This window comes from Stegastes partitus, unplaced genomic scaffold (genome assembly GCF_000690725.1).
Source record: "Stegastes partitus isolate 25-593 unplaced genomic scaffold, Stegastes_partitus-1.0.2 Scaffold332, whole genome shotgun sequence".
NCBI lineage: Eukaryota > Metazoa > Chordata > Actinopteri > Pomacentridae > Stegastes > Stegastes partitus.
In genome coordinates, this window is record NW_007578063.1 from 407,418 (window position 1) to 432,381 (window position 24,964).

The 24,964-nt window shown below is 43.2% G+C and overlaps 1 protein-coding gene across 2 annotated transcripts in view; it reads right to left on the minus strand.

Moving 5' to 3' along the window:
- Window positions 1–24,964, minus strand: part of glis1b (GLIS family zinc finger 1b) — a 103,650-nt gene that overhangs the window by 56,083 nt on the left and 22,603 nt on the right. For both annotated transcript variants that reach the window (XM_008283909.1, XM_008283908.1), the window contains exons 3-4: window positions 15,338–15,524; window positions 12,490–14,056 (exon numbers count right to left, since the gene is read on the minus strand). In XM_008283909.1, the coding sequence (XP_008282131.1) occupies window positions 12,490–14,056; window positions 15,338–15,524 (1,754 nt within the window). The remainder of the gene's footprint in view (window positions 1–12,489; window positions 14,057–15,337; window positions 15,525–24,964) is intronic.

Sequence of the window (24,964 nt, forward strand, 5' to 3'; positions counted from 1 at the left end):
TTGTTCTGCTTGATCAACAGTCCAGAACCCAAAATATTAAATGTCCTGCAATGAAAGATCCAGAAATGCTGCAGATTCATACATTGTTGGACAATGACTATATGCAAGTTGCTTTGCACACTGTATATTTTCTACTTTATAGATTTTCCACCATATTGCACACTGCATGCTTTCTACACGGTATTTTTGCACATTATATATTACAAATATTGTCATCGCCTTACTTTTAGTCCTCAGTGCATTTTAATATTTCTGCTCTAACAAAGTAGTAATTGCCGATAGCTCCCCAATGCACTCTATGTTCTTTGATTTTCAGTTTGAATCCACAAGTTAGTCGTAGAGGTTTATGTTCAGCCTCATGGCAACTGGTTGTACGTATTTGCCAATAAGTCCATTGAACTTACTTTGTCCTTCTCTGAAGCTGACGTTTTTAATACCGCACTTGCACTGATTTAAGTAAAAAGGAACGTTCAGAAATAACTAAAAGCTATGCGCTCGTTTTTGAAACTACGCACAATAATTTGATTTAAAACACTCAAGGAAGCAATCATTTTGAGAAATGACTTTAAGTCCATTTAAAACAGGTTCTTTACTGAACCAGGTGGCTCCATAAAGAAGTGTCTTGACAACGGTTCCTTCCTTTCCAACATTTATTGAGCTCAATGGAATCATTTTTTGATGGTACTTTAAGGCACCATTGGGAGTTTTTAAAAGAACAGTTTTTAAAAAATGCTTCTTTCCACAAAGCGATCTGAAAAATGGTCCCTTATGAAACTCTCTGTAGCACCTTGATGGTTCCTTGAGGCATCTCCTGCTACATGATTGTTTGTGGAAGCAAAAATTATTCTTCTATGGCATCACTGTGAAGAACCACAGCTAGTTCCACTTTGCGCTTTTGTGTTTCTGAGCGTAACTCCAGCTAAACTGCACCAGCAGATTTCATTTTCCTTTCGGGGAAAGACCGAGGGTGTCAAGAAATCATCGTCACGTCGACATATCTTACACTCAGCTGCAGGAACAGCGGCCAGATGTGGAGTTAACTCTGAAACAGATTCCGTTTATGACACCAGATCATGTTTCTGATTGCGTCCGTGTCGATGCAACATTTGCATGCATCAAAACCAGAACCGCAGCAGCAGTTTGCAGGTTCTTAAGCCCTTTCCAGACACGGACTCTGCCACACTCCTTGCTTCATTGAAGAAATGGACTTGTGGCATCAAAAACACACTGTTCGGTGGATATCTGCTTACACGACTGTTCCAGAATAATGCAATAACTGTTGAATATGAGAAGAGAGACGTGATCATGTGACTCTTCCTTCAATGAAAAGCCCCTCCAAAGAGCCATCCCACTTTGTCCCATGACGCCGTGTTTATGCTCGCGGCGATCCCAACCGTTTATAACGGCTAATTAGAGTGCAACACAAAGCTTCCAGGGCCGCGGCCATTAGTAACCATCGAGGCATTAATTATAAACCCATTCACGAAATCTGAACCCGCCACGAAAAAGACAGACTGGGGGTTACGCAATGAAAATCCTAAACATGATCTGTGTTCCGAGCCGGCGCCTGGACTGATGTTACTGGCAGTCAATACAGGATCCAGTTTGACAGGCCCATGAGCTACGGCGTCCTCTGACACCCGGACTTCAATCTATTCAGCACCTTTCACTCACACCTGCTTCCATTCTCACTCTCGCTTTCTCTCTTTTACCCCCCCACCCCCCTTCTGCCAATAAGCTCCTCTCGCTCTGGTGTGTTACGTACGTCGATGTGCTCCGGTTTGTGTTGGCGGCACCGGGGGGACGACAGACACCGGCCCTCCATCAGCCAGTAATAACGTTGCATTGAAATGATCCGCTTTATCGCTCTTTTTATTAGGCTATCTGACGAATGCTGTATAATCCAGTGGTGATGATCAGCCCGGGCTTTGAAGTCCTCTTTTTATTGGGTCATCGTCATTTTTTCCTTCCTCTGTCACTTTTTTCCATCGAGCCTTTAATTTCTTTTTTAGCTGTAGTGGTTCTCGTCTATTTTTACTTTAACCCTTTTAACTCCAAGCAGCTTCTGGGTGTTTAATGTTTTCACTCGTGTCACAGTTTTGTTCAGTGCATCTAAGTGGAAACAGAAAAGTCACGGCTATAAGTAAACTAAAAAAAAAAAATAGCCACAAGTCAAGGCCATAGTGGGAAAAGGAGAACAATAAATAAAACTGAATGTCATTTATTTTACAAAAATCCCCCCAAAAATCTCAATCAATATGAACATTTATTGTGCCAACAGGTGTTACCGATACTTTAATAAAAAGGTGACTCTATACTCTACTGATATTTTACAACAGGGGTGTCAAACTCTGGCCCGCGGGCCAAATTTGGCCCTCTTTGTAATTATATTTGGCCCGCGAGACAATACCAAATGACTACTAGAGCTGCCCCCGGTATTATACTGTACAGCACATTCACCGCTAATACCACAAATCCCATAATGCCCTGTTGTTGTTTTGGCACGTCAATCAGGACAGGACCCAGAAACTCGCTCTCCTCTGTGACAGTAGGCATAGTGACTTCACACTACAACTGTGCCAATGATGTGTTTTTTATTTATAATTTGATTTTGCATGTCTTCACTATTAACTTATATATAATGTATGGGAATAAGCGTTGTTTGTTCCATGTTCAATGTTAAAGCAAAATTTGTTTCGGTCCATATTAAAAGTTCATTTGTTCAATGTTGGCCCGCGACTTTGTTCAGGTTTTATATTTTGGCCCACGACTGTGTTTTTGAGATGGACACCCCTGTTTTACAACCTTGCATTTATCTTTAGTTTCCACGCAGCCTGCAGTTTAGCCGAACAATCCCTGAATTTTTGCCGTGTCACCGTTGCTCACAGCTGAGTCATTAATATCTTCCCACTTGTACCAAGGAACGCAGAATTTTTTATTTTTTATAGAATCTGTTTTGACTAACTGGTTTATTTTTGGCTCTTTTTTTTTTTTTTTAAACGACACATGCAGACTAAAAACGATTTTGATTTCTGAGCTTAGATTTGATTGATTTTCCCGACAGAACAACACGTCACGCGTAATTAGTTCAGGGATTGTTGGAGAAGTTTAAAATCCCACAATTCTTGGTGACTTGACAGTTTCTGGCACTTCCTTAAAGACAACATGCCTTTCAAACCTCGTCTACATCTGCTTATTTCTTCGTCTCCCGGAGTGAAAATTGCCCAAAAATGAAAAATTGTGCCACACCACTTGCTCAAAACGCAACATGTGCTGCGATTTCATTTCATTTTAGTCTATTAAGGTTGTTGGTAATGGAGAAACTGGCATCTTCGGATATATTGCCACAGGTTTGGAAAGACGCCTTTGCTCTGACTCTTCTCCTGACATTAACCATTTATGGTCAAGAAAGTAAATGCATCCACCACTAAACCACCACAACCACTGCCAATAGCTGTTTTTGGTTTGTTGTTTTTAAAAAATATGGATTTTTGCTGCGGCTTGATTATAATTCATGTTTTATTTACATGTCTGTGCAAACCTAGTCCCTCTTTACTGTTGCATTTGCTTCGTGTTAGTTCAGCTGACTTGGTTTTTTTTTTATGTGTAACGAATGCCAGGGTTAAAGCGTTGCTGCATCATACGGACTTGTTCGGTAAAGAAATAGAAGCCCTTCTCCCTTTTCCTGGCAGACTACTCGTTGTCCACACAATGCAAGAGTTGACACAGCTGTCTAAAGGCTGCAGCGCGCACTGGCGACTCCAGAACTCTGACGTGACAACAAATAAACATTGCAGAAGCCCAGCGAGCTGCCAAGTCAAACACCTCGATGCCAGAAGTACTATAGCGTTCAGACAGAAAACATGCCAGCAAAATTAAACAATAGGTCAACATGGCATCGTGATCAACGCCAGCCTCAAGGACTCGAGCGGGGCCGAAGGGGAAGAGAGTGCATTTATGCAACCCTCTGGAGGGAGACCAGACCACAAAGCTTTCTGGGTAGAGAAGAAAAAAAAAAAAAAAAAGCTGCTGCCAAAGAAATGTGGTGCAACTGCGATGCCATGGTGCCCCTAGATTTGTTCACTCCTCAGCGTGCCAAGGTTGTGTTCTTTTCTGCTCTCTGTGGGTTTCGGGGTCCAGTTTCCAGTTATGTGGATATGGCTGGTTGCAATATATCAGACATTCAATGTGTCAAGTCGAATCACGGCTCAAGCGTTCGCAGCGAGCACATCAGCATCCATTCGCTTTTCAATAAATCAGCCGACCGCATTTTCAGGGTCTCTGTTCGTATTCAATAATTCGCTCGCATTTCTGCGTACGCCGTCCTTACAGGAAAACACGAGCGTGATCCACTCCCCATTCCTGCGCAATCACTCGAGCAAGACGCCGATGGGCAAAAAAAAAATAAAAAATCCCCCGGTTCCACTCCTCCCTGGCATTCTTCGGTAAATGTTTTCATATTTATAGAATATTTCCCTCAAATGTCTCATCAGACGTGTGTTTACGTTCGCTGTAATACGAGTCCGAGCCTGGTACTCGCACAATTTGCCAGCTAGCGAGCAGGCGCATGACAGCATTTTTCCCATATAGAATATTTATTTCCTGACTGTACTGTAAATCATGCATGACCTAATCTAAATTTCTTGGCCTTCTATTCTTGAAAGAAAGAAAAAAAAAAGTGGTGATGTTTTGTTTGCTTTGCCTCAATGACAGCTGCTATGTGACATAGTATGAAAGAAGCTGGTAGAAAAAAAAAAACGACTTCAAGGCTTCTACTGTAATTCTGCCCGAATAACTAAACCAATCTGCTTCTAAAACCTTTTCACATTGATGTTAAACTAATTCCAAAAGCTGAACAGATTGAACTTGAAACAGATGCTTTCAGAAGTGAACAAAAAGAGAGAGAAAGGGTTTCTTTCTGGAGATCACTGGGACGTAAAACTCCATGGGGGAGAGGTAAATCCCAGCTTAAATATCAGAGTCTCTGTAATGCCAGTTCTGCTGGGTCACATAATCATAAAATAGGGCAATAAGAAAGTGGATCATTATGTGTATCGTGTCCTTATATGTCCCACTGAGTGGAGCTTTTGGTCTCGCAAACCTGCCTCTTATTATCAATCACAATGTGCGGTTTAGCGGCACGATGTTCCACCTTGAGTTTCCATTTTGGTCTCCGGAGGCCGCGTCGAGCTTTCCAAAGTCTCACCTTGGAAAGCTCAACCTCGACCTGTATCAAACCTGCTCGCTAATGCTCCAGAAATGCTCTCAAGTCCACATTCAGCGCATACCAACATCACTTGTCGTGCATAATGCCTTGTGTTGAAATCTGGGCGAAAAAAAACAAAACGTGGCTTTTTGGGATGACATCAGTGGAGCTGAACTGCCTGTCTGGCTCCGTTTCTTTCAGCCGTCACTTCTACTCTCAAACATTCAAATTAAAGCCGGCACACTAACCGCAGAACGCCGCGGTGCATAATTTAAACTTGACACCCTAAACGTAAACATGTCTTTCGCTACATAATTTACCCGTACTTCTCTCGCTATTTATTTTGTACGGTAGCAACTCGCTTTCTCATATATAGTAAAAGTTTCAGGTCCAGGTTGCTTTCGTGTGGGCGAAAGGATACCGTCATCCCGAAGGGGTTGTGCTGCGGCCCTGAGGCTAAAGTAGTCCCGGTGTGTATAAACGTCCTTCTTATTCGGTTGGGGCGTGATGTGAAGGCTGGACGTTGCTCTCTGGACCGAGTTCTCTGCAGCGACCTCTGCAACACTGACGAGTCAGCGAAAAATAGGAAAACAAATATTCAGCTCTGTTCGGCACACAAACACAGAGCGCGTACACACACCACCGACCGACCGACCGAACGGTTTGGTGGGTTTGTTTGCAGAGCTGTGGCACAAATGCGTCCTGGCACAAGCGCGCGAATACGAGCATCAGACGAGAAAGACGCTGTTATGTCTCGGCCTTATAAAATGCCACAAACTGCGGCTATAATTATCTGTTTGACTGTTGCGAAGAGACGGCTACGCACACATGATGCACATGATCCGTGACGGTACACAGCCGGAGAGCGCAAGCATTGAGCAAAAGTCTAGAGGGGAGTCTAAAAACACCCATGAAAGAGATCCCACAGCTCTTCACTATCCTCTTTCTGCTCCTCGGACGTACGTTGGAGACCCCAAAACGTACAGCCCGGCTCCATATCTCTCATGTATTAGTAAACTGATCTGGCTCAGTAGAGAGGTTAAACTGATTAAGGTTTCTCTGGATGGGACACAATTATGACACAACCTCTGTGCAATGTATGACCAGCCGCAGCCCCTCAGTCTTCAGGTTTCTGATACCAGAGTGTGATTAAATGTTGAGGAAATGGGGAAACTCAAAATACTGCATTCCAGACAAATGCAATTAAAGTGTATCACATGCAGCAAATCCTGCACGCTTTGATACCTGGTTATGAGGTTGGAGGGAAGGTAGCCGGAGCTTTGTGCGTGTTCCATTGGTCTTGCTTGTTAGATGTGTTTTTAAAAGCAAAACTTTTCAGGAAAAGCTGCTCATACGCTGAAAGAGTTGTTCCTGCTTTGTCCCGCGGGTGCCCAAAATACACAAGTGTTTGTGCGTAACCAAAAAAAAAAACAAATCGAAAGCTAACACGCCAATTTTGTGATTTATGACAATACTCCAGCTGCAGACCCGGCACGCTAAAAGATCCTGACTGGCAGTTCTTTAATATGCCAGCTTGTGAGGCTTGTTGGCTGAAGTCAAACACAAAGTTATTACATATGAAAAAACATCGTTTTGCACCAAAACTAACTGATATAAATCACTAGAGGTCAACCAGAGGGTGCATTTGGAGCGTCGTTGGAAATTTCTGTTTTGGAAGTTGGCAAAGAGAAAAAAACAAATATCATCCAAACCTGAAATAAAAAACAAGGCTGTGAGAAGTTGCATCACACGAGATCATTTGAACATGCTGGTTTGTAGCATATAGACAGAAATTAACTGAAACTTACACATAATTGAAAATGGAAAACCTTTGAGGTTTTAAATAGTGAAATAAAGTCCATATTTTGTTATTCATAAATCATGAACTAGGCCACTTTTTACCTCTTAAAACCTCCAAAGCATTGATTTGTTGTTAATTTTTTGTTAACTTTTCAGCACTTTTATTAAAATATTCACTTGTTCTTGCCATCAGCAGATATGTAAGTACATTTACCAGACTTTAGCGCTTTAGAAGTTATTTTCAAAGACAGACTTTATTCAAAAAATGTAGTGCTTTTATTTATTTTTTTATTATCTGTGCATCTTACCTCCACGTTACATCCCACAACCCTTTGATATATCTATATACATATTAGCTTTATTTCATTTCAGGTCACTATAATCACATTTAAAATAATTTTCTGAGTATGAATTTTATTTTAAAGATGTGTTTTATATAAATTACTTTTAACAAATTGGATAAAAAGCAGTGCGACCTTCATAATAGACCATTAAGGTAAACCTTACTAAACCTTAAACCTTGAGCAAAATACAGCAGCATAAAGCAAAGGCTTGATATTTACATCAAAAACAGACCTGACAGTCTCTAAACATGTATTATGTTTGATATATACTCTACAGACATCATGGAATAACTTGATTAAAAGACTATAAGTGAAGCCAACGACAAACAAACAAACCGTTTTTCAGTGTCTCCCTAAACTAAAAGATCAAGAGGTTACACTGAGGAACATGCTGCGGTTGTGCCGATGCAGTAAGTGTTGAGCGTATCAAAGCAGCCCCTAAATTCGTCTCTAAATAATAGATAATGGGAGCGACTGAGAGAGGGAGGTGAGGGGTGATGCCGAGTACTGGATTACATTACCGCAAAAAGATTGACTGGAAAACTTTTCCGACCTGACAAGAAGTTGGCCCGGCTCGCTCAACACGCAAAACAAGCAACATTGGTCCATCCAGGCCTTTCATTCGTACGCCAAAACATCAGTGGCAGAACCCCTCCACCGGCAGTTTCATCATACGAACATCACATATGGACAGCGTTGTGTTGCTGAACAGCATGACGGCCGCGTTGCAGATCTGACGGGAGCACAGAGGATATCTGCAGGATGGGGAGCATTACGGGTTCGTAGAGAGAAATTAGACCAAGTAGCTGCCTAATGAACTCATTTGCCTTGGGAATGAGTGACACAGCTAATGCTCAGAATGATTTAATGAGCAGCAGAGGACCCCTCAGATAAAAGTGCGAAAAGTTCAACTCTGCCAAGCGCTTATTTGGTTCTGATTAGGTCTCTGCGTGTGTGCCAACTCAGCAGACTTCAGGGTTTGCTAAGAATGGAGCTGACACACTGAATCGATGCCTTTCTCGACGATTGATCCTGATTGCTTTAAATGAGCCATAAACACATCTCTCTCCTGCTTTTAATGCTGGATTGAAGAAGTTTGTGTGCAGCCCGAGGAGACACTTGGCCTTCTGGGGGTCAGTTTGACTGGCTGCTTGTTGTGGATCTTTTTCTCACTGAGGAACGACATGCATCTGGTTCATCTCTACGCATCTCAGAGATTGTGGCCTCCTATTTGTCCAGAAAGAACCAGAGGCTCATACGGGCACATTAATATCAACGTCACTCGCCACCGGCACCCAGCGCCCAGACAGCTCCAGTTTCAGGCAGCATTCAGAGGAAAAGTCGGGTCATGTGCAGAACCTCAGTTTTAATTAGCTAATGGCGCTCCCTGTTTTATCTCCTGCACCTGAGCTGATTGCTCACAAAAGACTCCATTTACCCCCGAAAAACACACGACACGTTGGCAGCGACCCGCTCGGTGTCTCGGCGTCTGCTGCCGAGGGAGTTCGCCGCTCTCTTCCAAAAATCAGTCTAGTAAATCTAAATATATACGTTAGCTGGTTTCACACTTGGTGAAAAAAAAAAAAAGAGGAAATTCCATGATCTACGCCTGTTTTTTTTTTTTCCAGGAGGCGACAACATCCAACTTTCCTTCAACAAGTGGTTTGACTGTGTGTGTGCGTGTTGTGGTGTTTGTGTGCATGTGTTTGGACGGAGCTCCATTAAGCAGCTAATGCTGGCCGGGTTCGATCATTGTGAAATAATGGGGTGGCTCACCGTCATGGTCCAAACACAAATCTGTGAATCCAGCCGTGTACAGAGGAATATTCTTTCGGTTTAAAGCATCTCTTTACTCGATGAGATATTACTTAATAACCAGCTTACGTCATTTATATATTAAAAAAAGAAGAAGAAATTCTAAGCAACGCCTTAATATCGCGTCCAGGCCAAATCTGTCATAATAAAACAATACTACTCTCGCCATGTGCAGCACATAATTCAACATGTGCAAACTGTGCTTTTCCTCGAACTTCTAAAAATTATTAAAGTATGATTTTTTTTTGCATAAAACACACTGGCATGAGCAGCAGCTCGCTTCATGCCTTGAACAACAGATTGAACCGTTCATCGCTCAACAGCATAACCTCCTCTTGTAATATTCAAAGCCAGCTAGGGGTGGTTTTTTTTCTTCACATTTTTCTCCAACATCTGACCAAACCCGCTGTGCCAAACAAACCAAATAAAAAGCGCACAATGCCGCACTCTTGCCTGAAGTCACTCTGCCATGTAAACACTGAGTCCTTTTCCTTCAGGAAGATGTTTTCTTGAAATTTCATAGCTCACAGTGCAAGAACTTCAGACGCTCGAAATCCACCGGGCAAAAGCAGAACAATATCAAAGTCTAGGACCATGACAGGGGCTGCTCTCGCTGGATATATTTTTAATATTTATGCAGACGCAGGGGGAAAAAAATGCAATAAACTAAAACAACAAGTGAATTAGGCATGAAACACAACAGGATATTGCAGAGAGATTATGTTGTTTCCCTTTCACCCGTGTGTCCCTCAGCGTTTGCCTGCCCTACACAACAACCCGGCTTTAATTGGGAGGGGAGTGGGAACCAAACATGCTGTGTACAAAAAAAAAAAAGGTAGAACTCTACGTATGGACGGAGCCGATTTATTTGTTAAACTTTCTGAAAAATATTAGTCAGGTACAGGCCGCGACAGGGCCCACGCAGGGGTCGAGGCGCGACGTTTGTGTGTTGTGATAATGACTTTTTGCTGCCAAGACGCAGCGTGAAGCAAACGCTGTGCAGCTGTGAGGAGAAAAAAAGGGGATGGCAGAGGAGGGGAGATGTGTTATGTTTGGATGTCAGGCGAGCCCCGCTTCATGAACGCCTGCTGGAATCTGCCGCTGGAAAGATAATAAAAAAGATTAGCCCTGGGTTTTTCTGGAGCATTTGGTCCCTAAAACAGAATGTCTCATCCGTTTCCTCTGCAAGAATTGCTTGAATGCTTGAATGCCTTTGTCTATTGCAACCAAACACAACATAGGGCTGCGAGCGCTGGTGGCAAAAAGCGCTCAGACGAAAATAAAAAAGGGGACAGACATAACCTAAACACATGCACGGTCTTGCAGACAAGGTTTCCTATGAGCACTTATTCAAATCCGTCGAGCACAAACACGGTTACAAACACACACACGGAGAGAGGGTGTTTATTTTCTCAGGGCCTCCAGGTTTATCTGCCCAAGTCCCACATCAACATACATTGAATCCCTGCTGATTACATGTGTTGATTCAAGCCTGACAACATTTCACATTTATGTTTAGGTTCTGTCGGAAAAAAGCAGCCCGACGTACTGTACGCCGAATCAATACTTCCTATTGTGAGAGCCGACGGACACAATGTGCCCATTTTGACGCTGGCGCATTGCTGTGAATGTGTGTGCTGGAAATAAGGGTGATCAGGAGGTTAGGGTGTGTGTTCTCAGTGCCTCACGTCCGCAGACAGAGTCCAGCGGCTCGTCCACACTGAGCCGAATTGTTCTCGTGCTCACATATGGCAAACATCTCCCCAAAAACACACATTTCTGTATACACCTATCCGGCGTAAACATTCACACGGTGTCTCTTCAGTCCTCGCCGTTGTAAAGACACGGCGGCAACAATAACGACAAATAAAGAAAAGACAAATGACAGCCTGTAATACAACACACTCCTGCAGCTGAATTAACAGTTCGGGCACGTACAGCACGAATAATTACTTCCAAATTTTCAAAGTTCACGCCGAGCCAAGGCAGCAGAAACACTAATACTCGGCAGTGACGCAAAGCAGGCAGGCAGCGTTGTTTGAGTTTGTGCCGTTTTGGCCGCAGGCGGAGTTCGGCTCAGATGTGCGTTTTTTTTTGTAAATGTATCAGTCAGAATTAAAACGAAGCTCTTACTCAACCTCTTCAGAAAAACAGCCGCCAACGAGAAAAGACTCTCACCTCGGCTAATTTTAAAAGTCAGCGTTATTTGGAAAAAAACAAACAAGACCTGGATTTTGAGAAAAAACAGGTGCCGCGGCAATATTACAGGCTCAGTTTTTCAATTAGAATTAGGGATTTGGACGGATTCCCTGAACTTGAAGAGGACCACTTCTGACAGGGGGGGAAGGGGGGGGCTTTTGGGTGAAACCGTGAATTGAGCAAGACTAGCGAATGTTACCGACTATCCCTCTGCGGCTCCCTTCTCCAGACTACTACATTTCTCATCATGTTTGGCTTGGACATGAGGCCAATTCACTTAATACTTGTGGGACAGCTAAACATTTAAAGCTCCCATTTAAAAGGATCAAGTGTAGGCATTGTTTGGTTATGTTAACCATATGTGTTGGCTTTGCATGATCTGAATCCCTGACTCGAAAAAAAAAAAAAAAAACGGGAGTGCTTGTGAAAATAAACATGGCTTCGCCCTACACAAATTGTGGACTAATTGTGTATTTGGACTAAATCATTCTTAAGGTTGGAGGGCTTTTTCCATTTGTGACGGGACGTTGGCGGTGGGGGGGGGGAGTGACAGCTTGACATTGATTAGTGTGTTCACTTGTGGAATTGGAGCCTTACCTGTAAAGAATACAACCGCAAATCTATTTATACTGACGAGGCAGTGCTACTCTTACAGCAGCTCACATCTTCAGTGGAAAAAAACTGTCTCTCACGTTTTTTTTTTTTTCTTCATATATGTTCCACTAAAAATACAGGCATTATAATCATAACTGTTTCTCAAGCAAAACAAAATAAAAGTTTCTGTTGAAACGTAATCAGCAGTCAAGCAAGTCCAGTCTTGTTTTTGGACACGATGGATGTGTATCTTGCTGACGAAAAAAAAAAATCATCTTGAAGGTCTGTATTACCTTGTGAAATGTGCTTGTGTTTAATTTAAACCAAAAAAACTAACAGGTGGTTGCAATTAGGAGATAAATTAGACTCATATTAAAGCAATAAATACAACCTAATACCTTCAAATGGGAGCAAAATTAGTCAGAGTAGGAAAGCTGACTGTAAGGGGATTTTTTTTTAACCGTATTCGAGGTGTGTGTTGTGAACCTAACCGGTGGTTCTGGGATGTTTTATGGGTTTATGGGGACTCACCATGCACTTGTTGGGTTTCTCTCCAGAGTGGACCCTCATGTGAATGAGCAGCTTGTAGCGGGCGTTGAAGGGCTTGTAGCGGCGAATGCAGCCGGCCCAGAAACAGGTGAAGTCCTCACCTTTCCGCTGGTCGATGTGGACCTTCTCGATATGTCTCACAAGCTCCTCCTGCTGCTCGTACGCAGCGCTGCAGTCAATCCAGCGACACACCTGCTTATCCGCCACCGCTCCTCCTCCGACTTCTTCCCTCTCCGGGGCTGTGTGGGGCCCAGGAGGACCTCCAGAGGCTGATTTGAGTCCCAGGGAAGAGGCCGGGGCTGTTTGCTGGTTCTGGTGGTGCAGCGGGCCCCCGGGACTGGGCCCCACGTATTGGTGCAAGTGGTACGGCGGAGGCATGGCAGCTCGAGGCGGGTGGTGACGAAGGTGCCCGCTGCGACCACTCAGGTGATGGTGGTGGTGATAGTGGTGCTGAAAGAGTTCGTCCTCACTGGGGGAGAAGTCATCGAGGGGTTCCTGCTTCAGGGCGGCCCCAGATCTTTGGCCCCCGTCTAGGAAACCCCCAGTTTCAGGCCCCGAATGCAGCGTCCCAGACATCAGGGCCCCGCTCATCAGCAGCCCCAACCCGTCCGAGCCTCCTCCTCCTCCTCCTCCTCCCACTCCTCCCTCGGCCGATCCTCCAGCCCCACGCCCCGGCAGCATGGAGCCCTGCTCCTCGCACAGCCCCAGGCTCTGGCCCTGGCCCTGCTCCGGCTCCACTAACGACGCTGACGAGGAGGACGAGGAGGAGGAGCAGGAGGAAGAGAGGGACAGCAGGCAGGTAGCAGGTGAGGACAGCTGACAGCTCTCCTGTAGCGAGGCCTGCTGGGGGCTGCCGTGAGGCGGGGGCCTCTGGGGGGCTTCCCGAGAGCAGGAGTTAGAGGGTGGAGACGTAGAAGAGGAGGAGGAAGAGGAGGAGAAGCCGGCGCTGCTGGTGTGGCTGGGCGAGAGGTTTGCGCGGAACCCGTTGACGCAGGCGACCATTGACATCTGGGAGGAGGAGCAGATGATGGCGGTGATATTGATCTCCTCAGAAGCAGCGCCAGGAGCTGATGGGGAAGCGGTGGCAGCGACACTGTTGGTGCCAGCGGCGGCGGCGGCGGCGGACTGGGAGGCCAGAGACAGGCAGCGTCTCTTCAGACTGCTAGCACTGAGCAGCCGCGCTGAATGACGGGAGCCAGTTGGGGACAAAGCCAGCGGGGAGGAGCCATCTTCATTATTAAACGGCTGCACGGCGTCCCCTGACACAGCCCTGTCCACGCCGCTCACTGTGCAGACGCCATTGCCGTTGTTGCTAACGTGCAGGGCGCCGACTATCTCGTCCCTTGGCACCTCCAGAACTTGGCCCGCCCTACAGGCCTGAAACCCACCCTGAGATGCGCTGCGGACCCCGGACCCCGGGCTGGAAATCTTGTAGCCCATGGAGTTCTCCTGTTTGATTGGGTACGGGACGGAGGAGCGAGTCCCGTTGGCACCGCAGCCCAGGCCGGGTGAGGCCCCCGGCAGGGTCCTGTGGAAGGCAGAGGAGGATCTGTAAGGAGCAAAACACAAAGAATACGAGCGCTATTAGCTCAGCGCCCGTTGACAGACACCGGCTGGTTCATCCTTCCCACCAGCAGCACTGTCAGCATTTTGCCTCCCGCTGCCCCTCCTCGTCCAACCTGTCTCTCAGTTTACATAAAAATCACGTCATCCCGAACGAGTCCCACTGACCTAAAATATTCCAACTAAGACGATCAAACATTAGGTCACGTTAAGGATGCAGTAGCGTGAGGTGATGTCGCGCACCACGCAGCATAAACTGCTGATGATCCAAAGTGTTTTTATGAATAAATGAAACAGGATCTTCTTGTAGTGAGAGGATATGAATGGACATTTAAGAATAGAGAGATGAGGGGGAGGGCGACCGAGACTGAGAGGCCACTGGCTAGTGTGTCCATCTGGCAGGCTTTGATGACACAAAGGGGTTAAACCCAACCCAACATTGGGGATAAATAGGGAGTCACCTGTTTTTGGTGGCAATAATTGCAGCCTATGAAGGGTCACCGTTTACAATACTGTGTATTATGGTGGGAATCTGTGCCCTGCTGAATGGGGCACCCAGGTCAGATTTCTCCATGCGTTGCTGTGATCTCCTACATAATCATTCCTGTCAGTTGGCTCATTATGGATTTTGTCCAAAGCCCCTGAGTGATGTGAGAAGAGCTCCCTTTTCTCATGAAGGTACCGTCTTTGTCCACCTTCCCCTGAGCGCACCGGGGGGAAAAAACAGAGCTAACGCCAGCTAAGGCTGCAGAAAGCCACTGGCAGACTTTGTCATCGTTGTTGTTAATAAAGACGTGAACCCTCCACTCCCTCCCCCTCGCATCTCTTTCTATTCATGAGCGCCATTTCCTGTTTGGCTGTAGTGAAAATATTGAGAGACACTATGAGAGAAATGAATGTCTGTCCAGAAGCATGGAGGATAGAGGGAAAGAAAGGAGGAGGAGGAGGAGGAGGAGGAGGAGGAGAAACAAACTGAGAAATTCACTGGAAATTCCTTCTGACTTGACCAACAGTAGTCGCAGGTTGCTCAACAGAAGAGTCGCATTAGTGCAACATAAATGTTGTACCTCGGCCCCCTTTAGCGTGTTTTTACGAGGCTGGGTAAAGTTTTCCAGCAGCATATGTGTGCATCTGATCCACAATAGCAAAAATAATGAGAACCACATTGTACCTGCATGCTGTTAGTAACACTACACCAAACAGGAAACAGTCAAAACTGGACCTGGCCAAAGAATATTATGAAACAGGAGTACCGGTGACAGTGTACCTGGTGTCTTGGTGAGGGCCGTCCTGCAGGAGGAGGTCAGGTGTAGGTCTGCTGCACTGGATGCTCTGGGGGTAAATCCCCTCTGAGTGACCCCCGGCTGGCAGCGGTAAGCTCTGCCCACATCGCATCAGGCTGCCCTCAGCGTCGCCCAGATCAGCATCCTTCTCCGAGCAGTAAGCGCCGTTCACTGGGAAAAGGAACAGCGACAGTATTAGTAAAGTGGCCACCAAGAATCAGAAGGTACACTGTAAAAAATACATTGTGTTGAAAAATAAAAGTGAAAATCTGGCAGCCAGGTTGCAAGAAAAAAATGTGTTAAAAAGAAAGAAAGAAAGAAAAAACTTACAGTGGAGCACTTTAATGTTCAAAAACTGTAAAACTAGGGAAAATAACAGGAAATACCTGTAAAATAACGGTAGCTTTAACTTATTTAAACACAATAAAACTGTGTGATTTCATGGTCACACATTGTTAAAAATTAGATTACTATCTGTAAAAGTTATTTACAGGCTTTTTTCTGCAGTTTGTATGTATATTAATCCTCTAATGCTACCACATATTGTCAGTAAAAATCTGTAAAATTCTGTTAAAAATGATTTACCAGTTTATAATCCTTAATATACATTTATTTTATTTTCAAACAATGGTAAATATCTGTAAACAATAATTAACAAAATATTTTTATTATCTTAATACAGTAAAAATGTTGTAATTTTACAGTCAAATGTTGTGAATGATTTTTGACGTTATTTACAGTTTTTCCATGTTTTTTTAATTATTAAAAAATAAATAAAAAATTAATACCTTTTTCCTGAGAGTTTACTAGGTATTATCTGTAATTTAACAAAACAAGGAAAATCTGTAAAATAAAAGGTTGAAAACTATTTACCACCCTTTAAGCCATAATATGCATATTTTTTCTTTCCAATAATGGCAAATATTTGTAAAATAGTGATATTTTACGATCAAACTTTATGAAGGAATGAACAACTATTTGTAAAAATACAGATTTTTGATGTGGACTTATTTTCAGTTTTGGCCTCATTTTATTTATTGGTCAACATGTAAATTAATACTTGTTTTTCCTGTGATTTTACTTGGTATTATCTGTAATTTAACAAAACAGAAAATCTATGAAAGAGCAATAAATTGCTAAAAATAAATAAATAAATAAATAAAACTAGTTAGAAACTTTTTAAAAACTTTCCTTTTTCACAGCGTAGCTAAAACACTATTTAAATACTTTTTCCATTTTTTTCCCACATAGACAGACCAGTACATCCCCAATATGTGCTGATATATTGCATTAAAGCTCTGCAGAGCAGTGACCCAGTGTCATTCCAGTTAAAAACTGGCTCTGCGGATCACATTTAGTGATCTGCTGACTGTCCTGGAAGACTAATGGGTTTATAATGGGATCCACGCCATCGGTGACATGTTGAAATCTTATTACATTATGAATATTCTCTTGAGGAATAATCGCTGGCTGCCACCACTGCAGCATCCAGTGATATATGGAGAGTTCCTTGGCAAAGTCCAACTGGTGGCAGCAAGAATAACGGCAGACAGACTAACTGCCAAATATTATTACTGGAGTAATTGAGGAATTATATTCCAAATGGCAATACATCCAGTTTGGAAAAGTAAACCAGCTCAAATGAATTTGTACCGCAGGTCCAGGCAGCAGAAGTGGAACTGTTTCATCATTCAGTCATTTTAATCACACGCTGTTCCTTCAAACTGGTATCAGTTGTTGAAATTTTGTGCAATCAGTTCTTTTGTGAAAACAGTGACCTCATTAATTGACTTAATTCATTTGTTATCTTTATTGATTTAATTGATAAATTATTCATTTTGGGAGGAAAAAAATAACTTGTTTGATATAATGCAAGTGATTTGACCTGAAAGCTCTAATTAAAGGGCAACACGCTTTTGAGTTTCTAGCATTTATGACTCCATGAATGTGACCAAAACTGTAATAAAAATAGGAAAGAGGGAGGCGAATGTGGGAGGAGGGAGGTTTGGCTGTATGAGGAAATGTTTGTGAAGGGTAAGTCGATATCCCCGAACACTCATGTGCAGGCGACCACGCGTCCCCCCCTGTTCCAACTCTCTTAACTCAATTTCTCAAATTTAATTTTCTCCTAACAATGTTATTGATAATGTTATCACACACCATGAGCTATTATTAATAAAGTCACACAAACAAGGTGCTGGAAGAGAAATATATAAGGAGCACAAACGAATGTGAAATAGTGAGCGAAAAATCCTGCGCACATTCAGGAGAGAAGGGAAGATATTACAACATGAGTAACAGATGGAAAGAGAGGATAAACAAGAGAGGGGAGAAAGGGAGAAAATGTTCCCGAATATGGGAAAAAGGTTATAAGAAAGAACAAAAGACAAGAGAAAACAAGGGCACTTTATGGCCGTGTTATCCTCAGTTTGTCGAACATCTTTTCCCGCCTACAGCTGATGTGTCCACAGTCTCCGCTGCATTTGTCTTGTCGCGGGTCACGGCAGAAACACAAAGAGGCAGCGAGAAGGCGAAGCGAGCAACGCAAACAGTCCGGCGTGGCCAGGAGGGACCGCAGGAACGACGCTGGTTTCACTCAAAGCTGTTCACAGAAGGCGAAACGTCTTTCAGCTCTGGTCTGTTTTCAAGCAATACAAATCGTTGTGTTTATCGGGATTGCTCATTCTCTTTTGTTTTTTTTTTCTTCACCGTTCGTTGGCCGAGCATCCCCGACCAGTTAGTGTATACAACCGTATGAGAGTTTCAAGGCCCGCTGATGGGAGGCCAAGTGTTTCCCCCTCGACTCGAGTAATTCAATCAGGATGGCCAGAAGTGATATGAATCAGAGTGGAGATGACAAACAGGTCTTTTAATTAGGCTTCGGCTGTTCGTGTTTGCGCTCAGAAAACAACTAAACAAAAACAGTGTCGTCGTAAAGCGCTTAATGGACTGGCATTTGGTCAACGAGGCCCTTGACTGAATGCACATGCTCCCTCTCACACACACATATCAGAGTCACCAGCCTTAAAAAAATAAAAATACAAAACAAAAAATAACAGAGAACCGCACAGAACCAGGCAGCCCAATAAATCTAATGTGAATTACAGGACAAATGCTGGTTGCTCTGCTCCGCTGGGGGACGTCTGCCAGGAAAAGTTAACCATGTAAATGAGCAGGGAGAAAAGACAGAGATGATTCGAGAAGACCAATTACCTTTCTGCACAACGTTTGAAACGGACTGATAATAAAGCCATTGTTCTGCAGCGGGGTCTGTGTGGATATGTGAGTCTAGACATCAGCGGACAGCGGTTGCACACAGACCTTGATTTTGAATGCAAAAAAAAAATAAATGAAATAACAGGGCTTGCTATCAAACCTCAATACTTTTTTGGAACAAACAACAAATGTAATACTAATCTATTTAAGTTCTTGTACAGCTGTGTATGTTTAGACCGCATATATGTTGGGTACTTTTATTTCTTTCATTAAATAATGTTTCTTTTTTTTTTTACATTTCCCATATACTGTATTGTATTGATAGAAGTCATGTGCGGTTATGCCGAAGCCCATATGCTACTATTCCTAATACCAAAGTGCACATGCTTCAAATGCACTTTAAAAAAGTACAAGAAGTACTTCAAGGGGGTCTATTCCCACCACTGAAATAAATGCATGGTTGCAAGACAAAAACCAATATCTAATTTACTTATTTAGATAAACCTTTTAAGTTTTTTTGATGAGTTAGGTTGCATCAACTTGTCATTGTGTGTAGGTTGAACTCAAATTCCTGCATTAGTTGAGGTAATTTAATGAAATTGGCTTGATAGCATTTTTTTCCTTTAGCTTGAGTTTAAGATTTTAAGTCGCTCCCTTTTTCCTAGCATGCTTGGACAAGTTCAGACAGGTAAGACTAGTAATTAAAATACCTTTTATTGTAGAGGAGAAACTAATTCCTCTAACTCGATGTAGTTTGTTGGTTGAACATGATGTCATTAGTTGTAATAGCTCAAAAAAGATTGATTCAAAGTGTTGTTGTTGTTGTTGAGTTCAAACATTATTTTTAAGATCGTGAATATGATAACCACCTGTCCAGGGTGTCTCCTGCCTTCGCCCTAAGTTGGCTGGGATAGACTCCAGTCCCCCCGTGATCCTAGTGAGGATTCAGCGGTGTATAGATAATGGATGGATGGATGGATGGATGGATGGATGGATGGATGGATGGATGGATGGATGAGTAAGTTCTGGAATAAATGCCACCAATAGATCACCTTGCACTAAACCACATGTTCATCATTTACCGTAAATTCCGGACTACTGAGCGCACCAGAATATAAGCCACACCCACTAACTTTGAAAAGAAAACAAGTTTTGTACATATATAGGCTGCACTTGTCTATAAGCCACAGGTGTATTTACAAATAAAGATGTTAGACAGAAAGATTTTTAAACTTCTAATTAAACACGTAAATTAAATACGCTTCTTTCCCCCCAAACAGTGCCTGTAACACGGCTGGTTACAAAAACTGAAATTACAGCAGCCAACCAGGAAAAGTCATCGATCGTTATCTTCATCTTCCTCCTGCACTAAAACCACTAAAGTCGTCTTCTTCAGTGTCTGAATTGAGCAGCCTCAGAATTACTCCATCACACACTTCTTCAGTCTCTCTTTCGTTGTCGCTCTCAATGTCACTTTCGTCTCGAGGCAAATTCGTAAAAATCCATAAATTAGCTGCGTCATTGTTTAAGTCGCAGTGTTCAAAGTATGTGAAAAAAGTAGCAGCTTATAGTCCAGAATTTACGGTAGAGAGTTTGCTTCCTGTAACAGCTCCATCTTTTAGTCTCTTTGAAGCAATAGAAGCTGTAAACATCATCTTTTAGCTCTAATTTTGGTCTCCACCACCTCCTGAGGAAAACATTTTGTTCTTTAGTTGCTCACCAGCTTCCCACTTTGTCGGTGCTGTTCTGTAATGTGCAGGTAGCGTGCAATATTTCTTTTTTTAAAAACTGAAAATATCTGCAAGAAGCAGCTGGAAAAGATTGGTGAGAGTGAACCGAGCCAGTAAAGTTGCGGGCCAAAAAAAACCCCAAAACGATGAGTTTAAAAGACACCGAAACACACAATAGAGTTGCTACAGTTCCTTTCACATGCCTATTTCACTTAGAGGTACTAATGTGATCCAGTGTTAATCGAATATACTGAATATAGCTGCATTTTACGCAATCATAACCTCTTTGCCCAACTCACAAACTAGAAGCCAAATCGACTATTTTTGACAAAAAACGACACAGAGATCAAACATATGACATTATTAACGTCTGGATTTGAGCTTTTGAAGAAACTTGGAGCTACATGCAAAATGATCTACAGCAGCTTCAAAGTCCTCTTTGTTTGTGAGCCATTTTTAGATGCATTTTTTTTTTTCAGATGAGGTTGCAAAAAGAACCTCCTACGCGCATCTGACTTTCACATGTGTTCTAATTAGAATCTTGGGAGTTTGCGTGACAATTTGTGACAGAATCATCAACCGGTCTGGAGATGAGACAGCGATTGTCACCGTGCATGGCTTTCATTTACTTGTTCAAACAGGTAGAAGTACCTCCTTTTTTTTTTTTCCTCGTGTGTGCAACAGCTAAGATAAATGTCGCAACTAAGTGGACTCAAGTGTCTGGAGACCTTTGTGTGTCTCCACTATGTTAAAGTCAGAGTGTTAAATGAGTGTTAGAGGTCTCGATCGGCCCTCTGCAGAAAGTTTGCGCCCCGGTGATTTAGAGCTTTGCTACATTAACAGAATCCGTCATGCTCCGGTCGGGGAAACAGCAGGCTCCTCAGCATATGGTGGCTTGGATGGAGCCCAACAGTAAATTCAGTTTATATTGAATGTGCCATGGTAATTCAGCGCTGAACATTTCATTGTGTGTTAGAGCTCGGTTTGATCAGGAGGTGGAAGCCGGAGAGAGCATCGGGGACCGAGGTGAAATGCGAGACATCGATCAGGAGTGACAGGTGAAGAGAAGAAGGTGTGCTCGAATGAAAGAGTGCGTGACTTCGAGAGGGCGAAAGAGACAAGAAATGATGGTTCGTCCTTTGGTTGTGCAGAGTTCATGGGTGGTCTGTTGGGCAAGGCAGCTATGTGTTCATCATGCTTTACATTCCTTTGGCTCTTGGTTAGAATTTTTTTCCGTGATCTGGGGAAAACTTCAGAATGAAAAAATTGTGTGTCAGATCCATTGATATAATTAAGAGGTAAAAAATTAAAGACACGTCTGGTGAGGCTACAGAGCAATGAATATATGACTGGGAACCTTTCTCTGGTTGTATCACGTACAGTCACGAACGAAAGTGTGAAGACCATGTATATCATGACAGTCTTGAGTTTCCAATGACTCCTCATAACTCTGATGGACGACATCTTCAAAACATACACACACAGCCACTCCACTTGACATACTAGGTGCAGTTCAACTAAATATGTTGGATTTCCGACAAAAACTCTCCATCTCAGTCTACAGATTCTTGAAGAGAATCTTTGGGGAGACCAGTCTAAAACCTTAATTCTAGCCTGATTTAGCTGTTTCTTTACCGATTGTGACGTGTCTTGACGTCACTGTCTTGTTGGAACACCCAACTGCATCCAAGATCCAACCTTCTGACTGATGATTTTAGGTTTTCCTGAAGAATGTGGGGCTAATCTATCTTTTATTCCAAGTTCCCCTGCCAGCAAAACAGTTCCAGAGCATGATACTGCCACCACCGGGCTTGACTGTAGGTTTGGTGTTTTCGGGCTAAAGTTTTGCACCTTCTCTCCCTCAAACTTATTTCTGATCATTGAGGTCAAACAGTTCAATTTTTGCTTCATCTGGCCACAGAACTCTCCACCAGAGGACCTATTTCTTTGTCTATATGATCTGCAACAAACTTCAGTCGAGCTTTAAGGTGCTGATTCTTGAGGAAGGGCTTTCTTTTTAAAGTTATTATTTTTTCGGTCTTTGTGCCTTTATTAGATAATGTTAGTGAGAGAGAGACAGGAAAGTAGGGGAGAAGAATGGGGGGAGGACATGTGGGAAAGGGTCATGAGCGGGATTCGAACTCATGACCTCCACATTGGGACTGCAGCCCTGCACATGGGACGCCAGCTCAACCAGGTGAGCTACAGCGGCGCCCTGAAGGGCTTTCTTTTTAATAATAATTAGTAATCCCTAGAAAATTTGATTAACACAACTTTCTACACCACCAAAACTGATCATTTAAGTTGCTGTGTATATTTTTGACCCAGCAGGTTTTGTTATATTTCTAGAAGACCTACAATAAACCTTTAAAAGAGCCAACATGCATGATTGTTTTTGTTGCAAAGATGCAGCATGGGTTTTACTGACTTCATCGTAAGACATCTCAGAGTCATATTGGAAACTCAAGACTGCCATGATGGTCTTCACAGGTGCATGTAAGCTTTTGTACACGACTGGAGGCTCACAGACAACACAATACACATACCTATCACCTGCTTCACATTCCACTGATCGACAATTGGTGGCAGTAAAATGGCAAGAAGCATAACAATGTACAAGCAAAGGCTTCTACAAGAAGGCTGCAAGCGAGACAACATGGGCTGCGTTCCAGTATCCATTCTACTATACTACATAGTACGCCAGAAAAAGATTTAGCATGTTCAAATACATAGTATGTCAAATGCAGTAGGCTGAAAATACCACAATGTTCTCCTGCATCCGGTGGGATTTTCAAGTTTGCAAGTCAGCATGCTTTTCTGGATGCCCTGACCCACAATCCTCTGCACACAGACTGCAACAGTTAAAGCTGTTATAATATGACGAAGCAATACGCCCCGCATACTTCCTGGAGGGCAGCTGAACTGAAAGTAAAAAAGGCAAAGTATGCAATTTGGGACGCAGCCATGAAAATGAACAGTAGCAGCTGCAAAATCTTCCAAAGAGATAAATTAACTCTGCTAATATTTTACGAGGAAGGAAATGCATTCAGCACATTTGTTAAACCTCATGGAAACACACAGTTTGTTGGATAAGAAGCGCTGAAGGCTCTCCAGCCCAGCAAGAAGAGAACGTTCCTGCAACATTACCTTCAAGATATTACAAGGTTTTAAAGGAAACATTCAATTCTGATGTTCAAAGAAGATTTTATATCACTTCAAATATTGTTCAGTGAGGTTCAAAGCTAACGTTTTAAACATTCAGGGGATGTTTGGAGGATGTTGTCAGATTATGTTACATGATAACAAAAGATCTCAAACCAATATTCAAAAAAAAAAAAAATCCTTTCAAGATGTTATTGAGACCTCAGAAGGCTGTTTTTATAAAATGTTCCTGTAATGGGACGTATTAGCAAAGGTGGAACATTTCGCCTGGAGATGCTGTTAAGCTTTTCCATAACATGACAACAAAGGAAGGATATTTTCCAATATTCAGGAAATGTTTTGGAGCATCTTTAGAGAACTTTATCCTGCCTTTAAGAGGAACATTCTGGGAACTTAAAGAAAACTTCCCACTGAAAACATTAATAGAACTTGGCAGATTTTTCTCTGAAAGTTTTTAAAACAAAAAAAAAAATAGAATCTAGCTGGGAAGGTACCTTTAAGCTGATCTCAATCCGTCACAGTCCCACAATGGAAAAGTGAGCTTAGTGTTTGCATCTAATCCTGGTGAGCGCTTAAGAACGAGCAGGGTGGGATGCTCCTCTGATATACACAGTTGCAAGCATTCAGGCCCAATTAGGAGTGACGCTGGAAGGGCGTGAGATCAGGGATGCAGGGGCAGAAAGAAAGAAAGTCGGGGGGAAAGAAAGAGGCAGGACGGTGCCAGAAGCACCAGGGGCAAGTGTTGTGTTCAGCGCAGAAGACCATGTACAGATGTGCTGGCTCATCCTCACAAAGAGCCACTGATGTCAGCATTGCCAACGAAAGACGCAGGCACAAATAAGGACCCTATTGTTATCGGTCTCTTAAAACACCACCGCTAGAAAAAAAAGTCTCATTTAAACCAGGCAAGAAACAGAGCCCGATCATAACACGGTGTCTAATAATACTCTGTTACAGCTGAAGTGGGATCTTCCGTTCCATAAATGTCATCACATGGTATCTATTGCTCACTGTGCCTCCTCTCCTGTATAATTAAAGCACCGCGTTCCCTTCAGTGAGCATCGCTAAAGGATGACGGTAAACTGAGGAGCTCGCCCGAGACGTATGAGAGGAAGATTAAAGGAGCAAGCGTGCCAGTATGTATGCTCCATTGGAAATGAATACATAAAACTAATGCTTCAAACAAGATCGCAATTATAAAGGGATAAACGTGGTTATTCGAGAACTTGTTTCGGGACATGTTTGATTATTTTCTGGCCGAGGCTGGCGGAGGGTTCCGATCGCCCTCCAGTGTGCCTTGCTCTGATGTCATCCATTTGTCATGTTCCCTTCTTGTCAAAATCCGCCGGGAACGCATGCACACAAAGTTATAAACCTCAGATGATCGCGAGTGGAAAAGGGCTTTGTCATCGTTTTTTTTTTTCCTGCTGATTAATGCGGCCGCCGTGGCTGAGAAGTAAGACAATAGACAGGAACAACGAGCGAACGCAGACTCGCTAATTC